Source organism: Carettochelys insculpta, chromosome 5, assembly GCF_033958435.1.
Source record: "Carettochelys insculpta isolate YL-2023 chromosome 5, ASM3395843v1, whole genome shotgun sequence".
Taxonomy (NCBI): domain Eukaryota; kingdom Metazoa; phylum Chordata; order Testudines; family Carettochelyidae; genus Carettochelys; species Carettochelys insculpta.
In genome coordinates this window covers 110,144,111-110,161,956 of record NC_134141.1, presented here as the reverse complement: position 1 = coordinate 110,161,956, position 17,846 = coordinate 110,144,111, and the positions used below count along the sequence as shown (strand labels likewise).

The 17,846-nt window shown below is 39.7% G+C and overlaps 1 protein-coding gene across 3 annotated transcripts in view; it reads left to right on the top strand.

The window, feature by feature from the left end:
- Positions 1-17,846, top strand: part of WDR7 (WD repeat domain 7) — a 310,876-nt gene that overhangs the window by 26,819 nt on the left and 266,211 nt on the right. For all 3 annotated transcript variants that reach the window (XM_074995753.1, XM_074995754.1, XM_074995752.1), the window contains exons 6-12: positions 790-866; positions 5,692-5,811; positions 6,359-6,504; positions 8,977-9,079; positions 11,803-11,944; positions 14,537-14,785; positions 16,156-16,376. In XM_074995753.1, coding sequence (XP_074851854.1) covers positions 790-866; positions 5,692-5,811; positions 6,359-6,504; positions 8,977-9,079; positions 11,803-11,944; positions 14,537-14,785; positions 16,156-16,376 — 1,058 coding nt within the window. The remainder of the gene's footprint in view (positions 1-789; positions 867-5,691; positions 5,812-6,358; positions 6,505-8,976; positions 9,080-11,802; positions 11,945-14,536; positions 14,786-16,155; positions 16,377-17,846) is intronic.

Sequence of the window (17,846 nt, the reverse complement as noted above, 5' to 3'; positions counted from 1 at the left end):
AGGTTCCTTTTGCGAGCTTGATGGGCTATGCTGGGTGATGGTTTTCCGAGAGTGTGGCCTAACCATCCCCATATTCTTAAGGCTACCTCTGCCAAATATTATTACCTTCTAAGCTTTTAAAAATTGCTGGGGGTCAGAAGTTGCTGTATCTTTTTCTGATGAGGAGAGAACATTTTGTATGGTGATAGGTACAGGTTTGATAGCCTTTAAGACTGCAGGGTTTTTCTGATAATTGTATTGGATTTTTTTTGTTTTTGTTAACCCATAAAATAAGAATTACTGTTTTAGACACTATACAGGCCTCAACTGTAATTCAGGCCTGTTGCTTCCAGGAATGGTAGCATAGTTTGGTTTCTGAACATACTCAGTAAATCCTTGCTACTCTGTAACCTGACCATCCTGCATGTGTGTATCCAAACCCCACAGAGGGAGATCCAACCCTAAAGAGCTCATGTGATCATATAGGCACAATTTACTTGAGTAGTGTGTTATTTTGACATCTAAAATGCGCAGAACTTTGAAGAGTGCCATAACATTGTTTTTTCTCCCCAGTTTGAGATTTGTGTGTAGAGAATCCTGATTCCTGCAAAGTAAAAGAAAAAAGCAGGAAATTATTGTGTTATTTCCTTTATTGCATATGTTGCTGGTTCTAATTTATCCACTAGAATTTGGAACAAATACTTCTTGAATGTATTAAACTTATAGCATATTTTATATGTTTGTAATTTCTCATACAACATATACTTCATTTTATTGTCACTTTTTGCCCTTTCCTCTTTCATCCACCAGAGGATACTGTTGTGGCAGTTTCAGTGACTGGTATTCTGAAAGTGTGGATTGTAACTTCTGAAGTTAGTCACATGCAGGTAAGCGGAGGAGCTTGTGAATATGAATCTTTCTCTTACCACCAAACATTGCCTGGGGCACAAACAAGGTTCTGACAGTTCTATTGTGGGCCACTCTACATGGAGTCCCAAATTTTTTTTCCGCTGAGTGTTGTGGAGCAGAGACATTCTTTTGGTCAAGTATCAGAGAGGTAGCTGTGTTAGTCTGTAGCTTTGAGAACAGCAAGAAGTCTTGTGGCACCTTATAGACTAACAGATATTTTGGATATATTCTTTTCGTCAGCATTTTTGTGTGATCCTCTAGCTGTTCAAGACCATAACAATCTCTCCCCCGCTTTCCGTAAAAGTGGCCTCTTGTTTTCTGTAAATTCTTCCTAAGATCGGCTGTACACGCCTCAGAGATGTCATTTTTCTTTTGTCCATGGCTCATATTGCCTTCTTAGAGGTTTGACTCTTCAAGTTAAGTCCAGAGAAAATCTAGTGTAAGTCTGCCCTTGTTCTGCCCCATGCAGTCAAGTGGAGGGAGACTCTGGGGTTCTAACCCCTACACTGGGAATGGGGGTGGGATTCTTTCTTAGTGGTTAGATCCAGGAATCCCAAGTTCTATTCCCCCATCCCTCTCCTAGGCTGTGTCTACACGAGCCCCAAACTTCGAAATGGCCACGCAAATGGCCATTTCGAAGTTTACTAATGAAGCGCTGAAATGCATATTCAGTGCTTCATTAGCATGCGGGCGGCCGCAGCACTTTGAAATTGACGCGGCTTGCTGCCACGCATCTCGTCCCAACGGGGCTCCTTTTCGTCCCATCTGCTCATGGGAATAAGGGGACTTCGAAGGAGGCGGGGTCCTTTCGAAAAGGAGCCCCGTGGGGACGAGATGCGCGGCGGCAAGCCGCATCAATTTCAAAGTGCCGCGGCCGCCCACATGCTAATGAAGCGCTGAATATGCATTTCAGCACTTCATTAGTAAACTTCGAAATGGCCATTTGCGTGGCCATTTCGAAGTTTGGGGCTTGTGTAGACGTAGCCCTAGAGACCATTAGAGGGAGGCTCTTGGGTTCCACTTAATGCTTTGGTATTCGGTGGGTTTTTGTTTGCTTGTTTGTTTTTTTTTAAATGACTTATACTGCAAGGAAGTTACAACCAACTTTGCAAGACAAAGATGGGGCTTCAGATATTGATGAGCACATCTTTACAGAATTTCAAATGGGGATAAGGGAAAGTATAGTCAGAAAGCAAACTTTCAGAGATTTTTATTTTGCAGGTTACAGCTCACTGGTCTGGCATGGTTGGGGCCTGACCAGTCCCAAATGAGAGAATTTGCCAGACCAGGAGATGTCCCCTTTCACCAGCTCCAAAGTGCTTGTGTGACACTCTTCCCAGCCTCCCCTGTGCCCACTTGCTGTGTTCTGGGAGGCCAAGACCTGCTGTGGGCCTGCAGCTAAGGCCCTGGCTCCCTGTTACTCCATTTCCGCACTGCCAGAGGGTTCAGACCCTGGCCCCCATGGAGCTCTGGCTCTGGCCTCCTACTAAGGGGCTCTGACCCCAGCCCTGCATGCTGCTGCTACAGGGCTCTGGTCTCCCCCATGTGTGGGGCTAGCTGGTGCTGCCAGGTGGTTGCTGCCATGGTGTTCTAGCCTTCCCCTGGTCCCATGTGGCTGGAGTGGGGCTCCAGTCTGCTCTGAATGGGGCTCCAGCTCCAATTTCAGATCCTGGGTTGCACCAGGGTTTGGCCTCCAGCCTCCACTCCACGGGGTTTTGGCCCCTAGCCCCAGTATCTGCAGGACTCAACTCCAGCCGTGGTACTTCTCCAGCTTCTGCTCTGGTCCAGCCCCATGCTGCCACTGGTGGCATTTTGGCCCTTGCCCTTGCTGCTGTGGGCTGCCACAGGGCTCTGGCCCTGGTGCCCACCTTGCAGCAGCTAGCAACCTGCTGCCCTTCCACTCCCAGGCTCTGTTCCAGGGGAGTTCATGGTGCTGCCAGGTGAGACAGTACTATTTTTTTGGAGGTGCAAGCTATAAGTAGCTGCTGAAGCCTCAGTCTCCACTTTCAACCACATCGTATATACAACAGTACCTAGCACATAAGACACTACTTAAAGAAGCTTGCAGTCTAAATAGACACGACAGACAAAAAGTAGGAAATGGATAGGAAGCTGTATTATCCCTGTTATGCATATAGAATAACTGAGGTATGTAAAGATTTACATGACCTTACCTAAGGTATTACAGGGAACCTGTGGCAGATCTGGGAAAGTAAGCCAGATATCTTGCCTTCCAGAACTTGTACTTTAAGACAATGCCATCCTTCTACCTACACCCCCTTCTGAACTATTCATGAGATACCTTTAAAGTGATTTTTTTGAGGGGGTAAGTGAAGATTTCAGTGTACCATGCAGAGCAGTGGATGGAATTTGCATACATTTCTACTTTTACACAGAGCGCTATAAATCCTTGGAATGACAGGAGGGCTCGAATTGCAGACTATGCTGTTGTTAACCAATGGTTAGGTGAGATGCCACTATGCCCTTGTATTAATATGAGATTTTAACTGCCAGGGCAGAGCTCACTAGTGACCAGGCTGAGAGCCGCTGAAAAGCAGCTAGGTTTTTTGGTTTGTGTTTAGTTTTGCACAGTAATAGGAGGAGTTAGGTTACCACTTAATTAATTACTTTGTTTATTTACCTAACAAGTTAATTTTTTACTGTTACAATGTTGCTTTATTTGTTTACCTAGCGAGTTAAGCTTTTGTGGTTACAATTGTTACAGGTTTTATGCTTTGATTACAAATAGCTAGCATACACTTTAATTTATAGATTTATACTTGTTAAATGCACGCAAAGGAAAAAGATAAAAATACCTAGCAGGTCTTATCCTCACCCCTGCATTACCAACGTGGCTTGGCCAGTTTCCTCTCAATCCCTTGGGAAGAAGTTCTTTGTCCTTTTTTTCCAGGAGTTGAGTGTACCTGGGGACCTGGGGAGACCCCCACCCTCCTGTCTGGCAGGAAAGATGATTGGAGCTTAAATAGGGGGTCTGCCAGACCCCTCTTTTATACCCATTGCGTTAGGTAGGTTTTTTTCTTGGTTTAATTGAATTAAACTGTTTTGATACTGGTTTTTTACAGGGAGTTCAAGGGTGTAGTTTACACCTGTGAGGTAGACAATTGAGGGCAGTTGTGTCTTAATGGGCCGGGAGATTTTCCTCCTGTCTGGGACAAGTGTCCTGGTGAATCAACTGATGGTGATTAGCCAAGGGCAGTGCACGGCCCGGCTGTTAATTAGCCCATTGTTTTTAGCTTTGCTCCAGAGCTTCAAAGACCTTGGCTAAGATAAGCCCATCTGGCTCTCGGGCATTCCAGGGCTGGGCTATTCCTTTTAACCCTTTCGTGCTTTGAAGCATCAAGGGAAGGCAAGATGTAGTAAAGCAAAAGCGGGGGTTCGGTCTGACTACAACTGTCTGCATCAGAATTGGTGCCAGTCAGTGAAGAATCTTTCTCTTTAAAAGTGGTGTAGCACTTTTAGGTGACTACTAGCATTTTAGTTGCCCACTAAGATTTATATGTTGTGTATATCAAAGCTGAACATTTGCAAAATTTGCCCACAGTGTAAATCTTTAGAGCTAATTTAGATTTTGTTGCTTTTAATTTAGAAGGCTGCGTCTGCTCTTGAATATTGAGAGACACTAGTTATCTTTACTATGTACAGTATCAAATATAGAGGATGACTTCAAATAGCTAAGTTACTTGCTTAGGCTCAGAATTGTTTGCTTTATTGTGGAAACTACAAAAACGGATTGTGTGTGTCAGTTGAAAAAAAAAGTTTCTTGATGCTTCTGTAGTGTGGTGGAGACTGGGGAGGAAAAACTGGAAGCTACAGTTTCATTTGCTGAAATAACCACAGTATTCTCTGGAATAATTTGGCATGTGTGATACAGCTAGTATTTCTTAAAAGTCATCCTAAAAGAAATGTTAAGAATTTCCAAGTGCAAGTGATCTGGGCTGCTTTGGAAAGGGGTGGACAACAAAGAGGTAATCAGACTGCATGAAATAATTTGTCAGCTGACTTTTCTTACAAAGATGTTGGGCTCCTTGAGTGTGTCATAGAACAGTGGCAGGAAGTCACTGAAGTATTTGATCATCTTAAATTGTACAAAACCACACATACCTGAGGTAAAATGCTAGGGAATGGGGTAGCTGTCTTGCTTTTCTTCTTCTCCTCTCTGTCTTTCTTTCTTTCTTGCTTCACTTTTCAGTTTGTGATAAGATTTTTGTTATTGTTGGAGCATGAAATTCTCAAGAGTGCCTAACTATAATGTAAAAGAAAAGTCTGAGGAGTAGCCATGTTAGTCTTTAACTTCACAATAAGAAGCAGTCCTGTGGCAGGAAATATCCTTGAATCTTGCTAAATATTTTGCTGTTGAGACAGAAGAAAGTGTAGACGTAGCCTAAATCAAATTATTAGGCAACAAGTTTAAAGCTAATTTAAAGGAAGTATTTCTTCATACAACTCAAGGTCATCCTGTGGAACTCTTTGCCAGAGGATGTTGTTAGGCCAGGACTATAGCAGGGTTCAAGAAAGAGCTAGGTAAATTCATGGAGAATAAGTCCATTAATGGTTGTTACCAGGATGGGCAGAGATAGTGTCCCTACTCTGTTTGTCAGAGGCTGAATGGATCATTTGATGGTTGCCTATTTTGTTTGTTTCCTCTGGGACACCTGACAGTGGCTACTGTCAAAAGACAGGATACTGAGCTGGATGGACCTTTGATCTGATTCAATATGGCCTTTCTTGTGTTCTTATTATAGGGTTGAATAGAAGTAACTTATTTTCTTTCTTTTTTTTCAGGATACGGAACCAGTATTTGAGGAGGAGTCTAAACCAATTTATTGTCAAAATTGCCAAAGCATTTCTTTCTGTGCATTTACCCAACGATCACTTTTGGTAGTGTGCTCCAAATACTGGAGGGTAAGGATTACCAGTTAAGCAAAAAAGAAAAACTTGAGCTTGCTTGGCAATAGAAACTGATTTAATAAAACTGTCAGTGAGAAATACAAGGAAGGAAGCTTGGGAAAGTACTTTTAAAGAAATTAGACTTCTGAGTTCACTGAGTATTGAGTCAGGTGCAGATGTATTGGCTCACAGTACTGGGAGTATACCACTTTGGACATTATTTAAAATAGATGAAAACCACTTTTCAAAGGCTAAATGATTGATGGGGTTTTATTTTTTGCAGACAAAAATAAGCGAAAATCTAAGTAAATCGAAAGCATGCCATAGTATACCATGTTTCTATCATGTGTCAAAGGACTGGAAACATGACACACATTGTAATTTCTGTAACACAGAATTTAACATATATTAAGTATCCTCTTGGGTAAATGCTGTCATATTCTAAGAGAAGTAATGTTCCTTAAAACTAAATATGTAACAGTATTATCAGCTAATTTAACATTTAAAATGTGACTGTGCAATAACCAACAGATGTTTTTGGTTTCATTTTGCATACTTCTAGGTTTTTGATGCTGGAGATTATTCCTTGTTATGCTCAGTTCCCAGTGAAAATGGACAAACATGGACTGGTGGTGACTTTGTATCAGCTGATAAAGTGATCGTATGGACAGAAGATGGGCAAAGTTTTATTTACAAACTACCAGCCAGGTATTCAGTATTTTAAATAATGGAGTACATATCCTGTATCAACTAAAACTGAAGAGAGGTGGAATACAAATACAGTGTTTGAATCTGATTGGTTTGTTTTATCATTAAATCGGGTTAATATTGTAGAAATTAAAATGTCACTAACATATTAAAATGTGCATATCCCCAAAATGTTGTACCTTAATGTTGTCATACATACCAAACTATGCTCGGTATTAACAAAGTAATGTTTGAGTCACTTACTTTCCATCCTTACTGCATGATCCTTGGTTATTAGTTTCTGCTGACATTGGAGAATATATGGTGTTTTGGGATCTGCCTTTCCCAAGAAGGCATGCCATGAACAATTTCAAGTGTGCATTTAAAATGTGTTTTTTCTGAACCAGAAACAGCAAGGGAGAAATATTATTTGTGATATGTTAATTAGGATCAACAGGATGTTGTTGCAGTAAAAAGTATGACATTTCAACCTTCAAAGGCAGACTAACAGAGCATTACTTGTTCTTGTATGCACAAAAGTAAAAAATAGACTTTAGTGGGCTTTAAGTATGTTTCCACCTAAGATACTTTATTTAATGTTAATCAGATTCCAGTCTTTATTCCCTCATGACTAGCTTCTGCTGAACTCATTGTTATTAAAACCACCTCATCTGGGAATGCCTAAATTGTATGCTGCTGATTAACTTGAATGATGTGTGTTCCCAATTAATGGTTTAAAGATAAGGAATAGAACTAAACAGAACTCTTTAATGTTGGAGCCGCTGGGGCTGTTACAGATAATTTAATTTAGTAGAGGACTGTGAATGGCACAATTAGTAGAATTAAAGTCTTTATTTAAAATAAAATAATTAGCTCAAGCAAACCAGTCTTGCAGTATAACCGTACATAGAATTTATACCTCTTTCCAAGACAAAATGGTACATCCAGGGGTAATCAGTCCCTTGTTAAGAAGAATGGGAATGTAATCCTATCTGGTACCTTGTTGGTTAATGAGTGTGTTAACCTAAAATTAATGTTCTGCCCCTCAATTAACTAAGTCTACCTTTTTATCATATCTCTATTTCCACTACCATAATTACATATTTTCTAGTTTCTCAATGGCTATTTAAGATGAAATATAACTTTAAATCACATCTGCATAAATATTATTCCAGTAATTACCAGTAGAGATACATGTTTATCTGCAGCATTTGTTAAAACCGAGTTGTTTACCAAATGACATGGTGTTATCACCTAACTTCCCTCCAACTTGATCTTGAATTGTCTGACTCATATTTTGTTAGGCCTTAATTATCTTCAAATCCAAATTTAAGACCAAAAGCTTATTCTCTACTTGATACAAGGAAGGATCTCTACAGGCTACATTTTTATCAACCTCATTTGACATATATTGTGAGTCTTGCTGAGTTTGTAGCCAGTGTAAAATTATTTTATGCTTCTGTGACTACATGGTTATATCCCATTTAAACTTTCCAAAGACAGTTGGATCTAATTTCTGTGCTGTACATCTTGATTTTTACCTGAATGAGTTTTAGAACGGTTTCTTTCCTGGACCTAAGCCTTTTGACGATTTTCAAATCCATGCATATATTTCTTAGTAACATGTTGTTGGCCTATGGGCCCTCTGATTGGTACAATATACAAGAGCAGCATGTCTCTTCATAACATAGAAAATCTTAGCTTTTGTATGCAGAATCTAATAAGGGTCAGTAGAATTGTGTATAGAGAGCAAAATATTGGTTCAAACCTACTAAATCTTATCCCAGACTAATTAAGGCTATCTGAGAGAGCATCTTTCTTCACATCACGTACCACCATATCTGGGATCAGCAGAACTGCCTGAGATAAAGTTCCCTCAATGTAAACCGGAGGAAGTTACCGATGGAGCACTTTCTGCACCAAATATTTGATTCTGGCAATTGCTCTCTCCCATTTCTTGGACTGTCAGAGGCCAGATGGAATTGTCCGGTTCCATTGCAAAGCTCTTAATCTTTCTTTTCTAAGGCCATTGAGGCATAGACTGAGCTGGATGCATTTATGAGTAGCCTTCTGTTACGATTTTTAGTTTATGTGAAGTAAACCTAAATGACTGGACCGGCATTTGTATGGTTTATATTTATCTTGTCAATTTTTAATATATATGTAGTTGAAACACTGATATTTTCTAAAGGTGTTTTTGTTAGCAAACTCTATATTTAAACAGTGATACAGTATTACAGTAGAAGCTTTATTATCCAGCATCCTTGAGGAACAGCATCCCAGGGGTTGCCAGATAATCAAATTTTCTGGTTAGCCGAAATTTTCTGGCAGCTGGCCCCACTCTACTGGCCTTGGCATGGCAGCCAGTCCCAGCTAGGAGTACTGGTTATCCAACTGCTGGATAACACAGCTTTTACTGTAGATTTTTAATAATGTAAGGGTCCTAAATTGGTGTCTTTTTTTTTTTTTGTTTTTGTTTTTTGTTACTCATAGTTGCCTACCAGCTAGTGATACTTTTCGTAGTGATGTAGGAAAAGCTGTTGAAAATTTAATTCCTCCTTTACTAGTCAGTGTATTGGACCGAGCAGATAAACAGGTAAGATACCTCCCTTGTCTTGCAGATTATGCTGTGCATATTTAGATGTAAAACTTCCTCAAAAAAATGTTACAAATTTTCCATTTCTTCTCCTTGGTTAATGTTTTCATTTTTTCAAAGAATAACTGACTTTTTAAATATTCGTTACAGAAGTAATTCATTTGACTTAGTTTCTTACTCCCTTAGTATTTTATCAGTTTGGGGTGGTTTTTTAAAGATGAGCATTGTAATTTGCATTCACGAAGTAAGATTTTGTTTTCTGTTCTGCAGACTTCCTCACATTAATACATTCATATGTCTGCCAAATAATTTACATATCCCTTTTCCTTTGTTTTCAGTGAGCAGTGCTAGATGATATCCTCCAATAATCAAATTCTAGTCAGGCATGTCCCACTTATTCTGACCCTGAGTTACTCATTTAGGTGGAGTTCATGACCTAGGGAGTTAAAAAGCTAACTAACAAGGAAACAAAACAAAAAACAATCGAGTAGCGCTTTAAAGACTAGCAAAATAGTTTATTAGGTGAGCTTTCGTGGGACAGACCCACTTCTTCAGTATGGTCTGAAGAAGTGGGTCTGTCCCACGAAAGCTCACCTAATAAACTATTTTGCTAGTCTTTAAAGTGCTATTTGACTGCTTTTTGTTTTGATAGTGTATAGACTAGCACGGCTTCCTCTCTGTTACTATTTAACAAGGAAACAGGTTTCAGTGTCTTGCCCAGGTGTTAATGGAAGAGAAATCTCCATATCTAAGGAAGTGTTAAGTATGACAATTACACAAATCTAACATTTTATAAAATGTTACCTTAATTGAACCTCATTGCTTCAGCTAATTAACATGGGTTGCCCTTGCCATTTGTTTCCTTCCTGACCACCCTTTCCACAATCCTTTTATTAATTTCCTCTCACTTTTCTCCATCCCCTGTTCCACTTTGGACATTTTCCTTTCCCCTCTCTCCTGTTACACCATTTGGAAGATCCTTTGTCCTGTTTTTCCCAAACTTGTGGATCCCCACCTTCTCCTGTGTTTTCTGCTCACCCTTTGGGGATTCATCCCGCTTTATCCTTTGGTGCCCCAGGCTGCTGGTCAGTGGTGGAAGCAGTAGAGAAGGAGACATTGGTAATACACTTTTTATGATAGGGGTTTTTCTTTCTTAAATATATAAATAAAAACACACACAATAAGGTGCTAAACACTCTCCAGTTACTCTAGGCTCATGCTACAGTGGCATATAACTATGGACCCTTTTATATGTAAGTTTTGGGTTATGTGAGTTTTTTATTTTTGTGGTGTTTGTTTCTTCAATATAACTGCTGTATTAGGCTGGAGAGCTTAGTTCAAAGCTAATTTTAAAGTAAAGTAGCCTTCTAGAAGAAGTTGCTCTTTGAATGCTGAAATATAATGGTAATATAATGGAATGAGGTAGGAAAAGATCAGTACAATTTTTGAGTTCTGTACCTCAGATTTTGTGTTGAAGAGCTATGATCATAGGGTGGGATGGACCATATCTGTTGCTAGTGACAGCAAAATTGCAATACTGCATTATATTTTCATAATTACCAGAAAGATCTAGAAAGATGAGAAACTGCAGCGAAAGTAACAAAAGTGATTGAAAAGCTGAAGGAATTTATATAGATTTTGGAAAAGACTGAATGTGTGAAGTATATACTTTTTAGCATGGCTAAGCAACTGTTAATGTGAGACACACTGACCAATATATTTAAGGGGCACATGGAAAAATATGATATGATTGAAAGGATACCTAATAGAATTGGACTTACTGTAAGCTTACCTTTTCTTAATGTAAATACTGGTTAAAACTGAGTGATATTTAGAAAAAACTCTGAAATTTTCGTAAGGGAAAATGAAAACCTTTTCTTATTTAAAGTAGTACTAGGACAAGTGCTAGAAACGATATACGAACGATACTGGATGCAGTGAGAGAGGGACCAAGATAATCTAATGTCTCTTTTAAATCTGTTTTCTTTAATGGAACTTAGAATAGATTTTGAACATCAGGCAACCATACTTCAAAGGGGAGATATTTTTTCCAAAGGTGCTCAGCACATGGCAGCTTTAGTAAGGGACCGAAATGGGATATGAGTTCTGTTGAAAGACTAGACATAAAAGAAGTGTAACCTGACATGGATAGCCTTTTTGACATAACCACTGAGACCATTAAAACAATAGTCATAAGTATATATGTTACGAAGAATAATATGGTTAGAAGGTAACAAAGAGGAAGCCATGCTAGTCTATACACTATCAAAACAAAAAGCAGTCAAGTAGCACTTTTTTTGCTAGTCTTTAAAGTGCTACTTGACTGCTTTATGGTTAGAAGGTAGTTTTTAGGGATACATCTTTTAAAAAAAATCCATAGTTTTGACCCAACAGAAGAGATTAAAATAGTCTGCAAAAGTTTCATATTGGACGTTTAATTAACTGTAATCTGTTTCTGATCTTAAAGTTCACTTTAACAATTTCAAGTCACACCTTTCAGTTCCCTACTGCAATTACAATGTCTACTTTAAAACTCTGCCTGATATACAACATGTTATAAACATAAAATATAGTCAAGGTTTGTTTTGCTATTTGTTACTTTGTTTTCCCAGTCTAGTTTATCTTCAAAAGGTATAGCAGGAATAGAGCAGGTTGCACGAGGGAAGTTATTAGGAACCTGCTGTATACCTGTAAAATTGTTCTAATATGCCTTTATTTTACAGCTGCTAATCTGTCCCCCTGTTACTCGATTCTTCTATGGACGGAGGGAGTGTTTCCATAAACTTCTAATCCAGGGAGACTCTTCAGGCAGGCTGTGTATTTGGAATGTGCCAGATACACTTGAACAGCAAGACAACACAGAAGGTAGCATTAACAAACCTATGGTGAATTGCTGCCAAAACTTTTAACAAATTGCCCCCCCCCCCTTTTTTTTTTTTTTTGCTCATTTAATTATGTATGTAGTTTTTCCCTGGGTGAACATATTTCCTCTTTTCCTCTGAATCCATTAATTTCATATGCTTATCAGGCTTCTAAATCCATCCTCCGTGGTGTGCGATATAAGAGCATGGTAAGAAGCATTCCTTCAACTCCTACTCTTCTGCAAACTTCTTCAAATGGAGGATTGAGAGAGGGAACAAATCTCCCTGGTTAGTGTGAGGAGGGAAAGATCCAGGAATGAGGTGAAGGAGGAGTCTCCTTTCTGGCCTGGGTTTCCTGTAATGGCTCTGAGCAGGCCCTTTTGAGGAGGAAGGCAGCATCTGTGAGACTGCAGCTTAGTGCTAAACTGCTGCAGTGTGAGCTTGGTAAAGCCAAAGTGGTATGACTCCCTGCACTGCTGATAAATCAGTAAAGGTAGCAGAAAAGGAATACTCACAGCAGCCACTGTTGCTGTGGCAAATCTAGGCACATTTATGGTGTGAAAATTGCCTTAGGACAGTAGGTGCTGGATTCCTCCATTGCCCTAGGATATGACGTCAATTTTAACCTACAGAGTTGGACTCCAGCATTTTTGGGTGTAGCTGAAATATGCCTTTTTCCATTGCTGTGGCTCCTTATCTAAACCCAGAAGTGGACAGAAGTGAGTAATTACTCCACTCTGCATAGAACAGCCTATGGAATTTGAGGAAGGGCAGAGAGAGAGTTCTTTGGGATTCATCCTCAAACTTAACTGGCGCATTTTATGTAAAATATATGGAGAGAGGGTTGGGGGGGAGTAAAGGGAAGGATATTTACCAGCCTACTGTTGAAAAAGTAAAGCCCAGCTGCATAGTGTTTTTTTGGCTCCAGTAATTCTGCAATTCAGAAGAAAAATAGCTCCAATTTGTCTATTACATTTAAATCTAAGATTTTTGTTCTGAGACCAGAGGGTGGCTCATTTATCTGTAGACTCGCATAAACTGTCTCCTGCACATCATTGCTAGTCTGCTGTGTGAAACATTTCTGTACCAAGATCCAGTCAATTGATGTCCAGAGTGAAAAGTTTCTTCACCTAAAATTTAGTTTCGTTCACTAAAATGTGCTTACCTTCTTCTGATAGATTAGGTATTTAAGGAAAAATATAGATACTATTTTGTTAATCTGTTTTGTACTGGTACTTAAAATCTGTACAACCTTGTGTGAACGAGCACATTAGACCTTTCAAACCAAAGACTGAATCCGTCACATATATTTACACATGTACCAACACCTTCATGGTTGTAATATGGCTCTTCTCTTTCTCTACACACACACGCATGCCACTTACATATTTTGCTTCTTGTTTCCATGCAACATTAGCAAGGCCCAGCCTCTCCTCATTGTTCAAGCAATTAATATTCTCATGCAGGCCATCATTTTCTCACATCTTGAGTACAGTAACTTCTTCTATTTCAGACAAATGCAGTTTTGCCTCTGTTAATAATCCTGCTTCAAAAATCATGTTGATTTTATGTGGACCTCATCGCCCCTATATGCACATACCTTTTGCATTCCTCCACCGACTCTGCCTCACTTTCACTACATTAAGGATAAAGTACTTTTTGGCCCTTCATGGATGCCCCTACTTTGCCTGTAATCTCAGCATTCTGTAGAGATGTAGACTCTCACCTCTTCTCTGTCAGTGGTGCTGTCAGTTTCAGGTAAACCTCTTCCACTTATTTATGCACTGAGGAAGCTCCCTATAAAACTCTGCAAGGTCACTCGCTATGTTATCCTCCTTTAATCTCTCTGTATTGTGATGACTACAAAAAAAAAACTCTGGTGTTTTAAGTTAGTGCTCTGATCACTGCTTATCATACCGATTTCGGCCATCTTGCTCCCATTTGCCAGATCTGTATGTCCTGTCTACATGCTGTCTGTTTTTAAAATTATGGTCTTCGGAACAGGAACCATTTCTTTATGTTTCTACAGTGTCTAGCACAAGGTGTCCAGGCTCCAAGTGCTACCACAATAAAAGTACCTCACTCAGACTAACATTAAGCATGTGCAGAAGTGTAGATATAGAATAAATAGACTTGCAAACAACTATATGGTAAGAAAGAGATTCTGAGACAGTAGATTTTTTGACATCTAGTAAACTGGTGCTTCACTGTTTGACTGCAGTAGCCTTTTCAACCAAGATACAGAGTTGAAGTTTAAAAAAAACAAAAACAAATAATGCTTTTCATAGGACTTAAGAGTTAACTTGGGTCTCTTACTAAATGCCACATTTTATAATTGCCATGTGTCTAAATTCCTTGTGCAGTTTGTTTTTATTTTTCAATTCCTCTTTCAAACTGTAGTCTGGTATTTCTGTGTGCTAACAGAGTTTGAAATTAAAGTTCAAAAGTGACTGACTGCATTGTTGTGGTGGGTTGAATTAATCTCCAATATGTGTGTTTGTACTTACTTCTGAGGGTTATAAGTCTGAGCTAATATTGATAAAAAAGCTTTGAGATCTTAAGATGGGCTATAAAATTATTTTAATTTTTTTAACAGGATTGCAAATGACAACTTCTACTTCCCTGCAAGAAGCTTTTTGTAAACTTACTCCTCGTCCTGCTGGAATTATAGACCAATTAAGCGTAATACCAAATAGTAATGAACCACTTAAAGTTACAGCCAGTGTGTATATCCCAGCACATGGACGCCTGGTTTGTGGTCGGGAGGATGGAAGCATCGTTATCGTGCCAGCAACTCAAACTGCAATAGTTCAGCTTCTGCAAGGAGAGCACATGCTCAGGAGAGGTGTGTAAGCAAACGTTAGACAAGCATGGCTGAATTACTAAAGGTGCTGTTAGTTTCCAAAGAACACTGAAATAAGTCAGAGGTTCGGGAGGTCACTTTCCAGCATCACATGGCTCCTAGTTCATGTCCTGCTGTCTGCAGTGGCTTACCAGTGTTAGTGCTTACTTCAGGGTAGACTATCAGAAAACAGGGTAAATACCTGAAGAGTGGTGTTGTGTTCTATAATAAGATTTTAACAAACTAGTAACAAATGCGAGCTCCTGGATCACTATACCAATCTTACCATGAAGTCACAGTCCCCTTAGGCTCTCCAGTCTATATTGCCACTCAGACGAACAGACAAACTTTGTGATAAAAGGTCACTTAAACCAAAAAAAAATCACAACACCCAGTTGTTCTCAGTCCCAAGAGCAGTTACTTCAGATCAATTGGTACTGTAGGTCTTACACCAAAGACAGTGCTGACAGCCAACTCAGTAGTTTGGCAGAGGTGGGGCTGAGGGGTTGGGGCAGAGGGATGGGGTGCAGGAGGATGAGGGCTTTGACTGAAGGTACAGGGTTTGGGCTGGGGTTGGAGATGCAAGGTTTAGGATGCAGGGTGATGGTCTCAGAGCTGAGTCACATTTGTTGGTACATAGGCTGAGGGCTCTGTGATGGGGTTTTGGGCTCTGGGGTGGGGCTGGCCATTAAGAGATTGTGGGGTGCAGGCTACCCTGAGGAGAGACGATGCCCTCTAGCCTTCTCTCACTGCAGTAGCTTGGGGCTATGTGAATGGTGCCTCTCCATGACTGGGGCAGCTTCAGTGAGCATGGCTGTGGGAGGGGCACTTTTCACTAATACCCTTGGCTGCAGCAGCTCTTTGCTGGGACCAGTGGGGAGAGGTGCCTCTTCTCCAGCTGCAGCAGCCCCACAGTTTGGGGAGAGGTGCCTCTTCCCCATCTGTGGCAGCTTTGGGGTTTGGGGAAAGGCATCTCTGTCCTGACTGTGGCAGCTCTGAGGCTTAGGGCTTGGAGAGAGGCATCTTTCCCGACTGCTGCCCTGAGCTTCTGTGTTGAAGCTTATTAGGCAGCTGCACAGCCACACATCTTAGAAAGAACTTAGGTCTCGTACGTATTTCACAATCACTGTGATCCATACTAGTAAACAAGTGATTGGGCATGAATTAGTGCCTGATCTTCTGGTGTCACAACTGACCTACCTTCTTGCGGGGTGAGGAAAGGAGAATGAAGATTGAGAATTCTCCCTGCCTCTTTTACCACTCCTGCTAAAATTTATATGCGTTGTTTCATTAAAATGTTGAATACTGAAAGGTTTGTGGTTTGGTTTTTTTTTTCCTGGTCCTATTAAACCTTTTTTAAACTATTTCCTCAGGTTGGCCTCCTCACAGAACCCTCCGGGGTCATCGGAACAAGGTTACATGTTTACTGTATCCTCATCAAGTCTCATCTCGTTATGACCAAAGATATCTAATCTCTGGTGGTGTGGATTTTTCAGTCATCATATGGGACATCTTTTCTGGAGAAATGAAACACATCTTCTGTGTCCATGGTGGAGAGATTACTCAGCTTCTAGTTCCACCAGAAAACTGTAGTGTAAGTTTATATTACATTCCCACTGGTATCATGGCTTTGCTGTTTGTCTATAATTCAGTCTCTCTCAAAATTATGTTGACTGAATCATATGAGTGTGAATATATACAGACTGCCACAGGGTAAGAGGGTGAGGGCGACTCTACATCTCCCATATGCTGCTGGCACAAGTCATAGAGGTCTTTTCTCCTTGAGAAAATTGTAGCCTTAGTAAACTCCACCAAACTTCCCTTCTAAACTAAAATATTTTGCAGAGAATTAACTTTCTATAGACAGATTTTAGAAATCCCAAAAAGGAGAAAAAAAATCACAGCAGAACTTCTTATAATTGCAACTAAAGAAGGACAAATGAGTTACCATGTTTTGTAATAATTGACATAAAAAAACCCTTCAGTTCTGTTTTTTTCCCTGCAAATTTTCACAAATGGCACCCTTTTAAAAAAATCACTTGCAGCATATTGATTTGAGGCAAAGATAGTAATATCATCTGTAAGACTAATCGTAATTTCACAAGTGGAAGAATATGGCTAACTTAATGATCTGTTCAGTTGTGCTGGTAGTTTAAAACACATCAATAGATGTGCTTAAAGACCGAAGGGCCTAAGTGATATATAAAAGGGGGAGGAGGTATAAGCATGTTTGCTGAATGCCTAGCAAACATCCATTTATGTTGAGCATTTGAGAGCTAACTGCATTATGTGCTGATCATTGAATCATAATATCTCCGTTTAGCTGGTTCAATAAAGCCTCACTTAACCTCTGACCAGGGTACTTCTATTTAGTGTGGAGAGTGGTGTGTATGCAGATTACACCTTATGGTATGTTAAGTGAAAAGGAATTTCTTTCTCTTTCAAAAATCAAACTATGTAAAATCCCATAGTGTGTAAATATTGTTTCTTTAAGATGCTCTCAGTCTGTGGATTTTTCATGTGGGAATTATTTTTTTTAGTTTTTAAATAATTGCATTTTTACACCAAAAGATACAATCAGTTTAGAATAGTAATAAGCATGGATTATGATTTTTTAAAGTCAGGAGTTTTAATCTGGACATTTTAAAAACGTAGTTTCACTCAAGTGCTGATCTTAGCTGTAGTTCAGAGCAAGCTGTTCTGATATAACAGAGCCTGGTCTTAAAAGGTGAATTTTTCCAGAAGAAAAATTTATAAACAGGGTGATGAGCCTGGACACAGGGTTTTTCTTTTCCTTTGAAAAAGACCTTTTTGTTAACATGTTTTAGAAAAGTATAATTGGAAAAGAAGCATGACAGGAAAATGCAGAGTCAGCATAAATCCTGAGGAATCATTTTATTTATTTCACCATTGCATTTATGCTACATGGCCCTGAGTTTGCAAACATTTATTCATGTGACTGACTTTATATGCGTGAGTAGTTGCAGTGACTGCTTGTGTGTGCATACGTTGGCAGGATCAAGTGTCTGGTCTGGCAATGCTCCTTGTCCAGAGAACTGGTGCC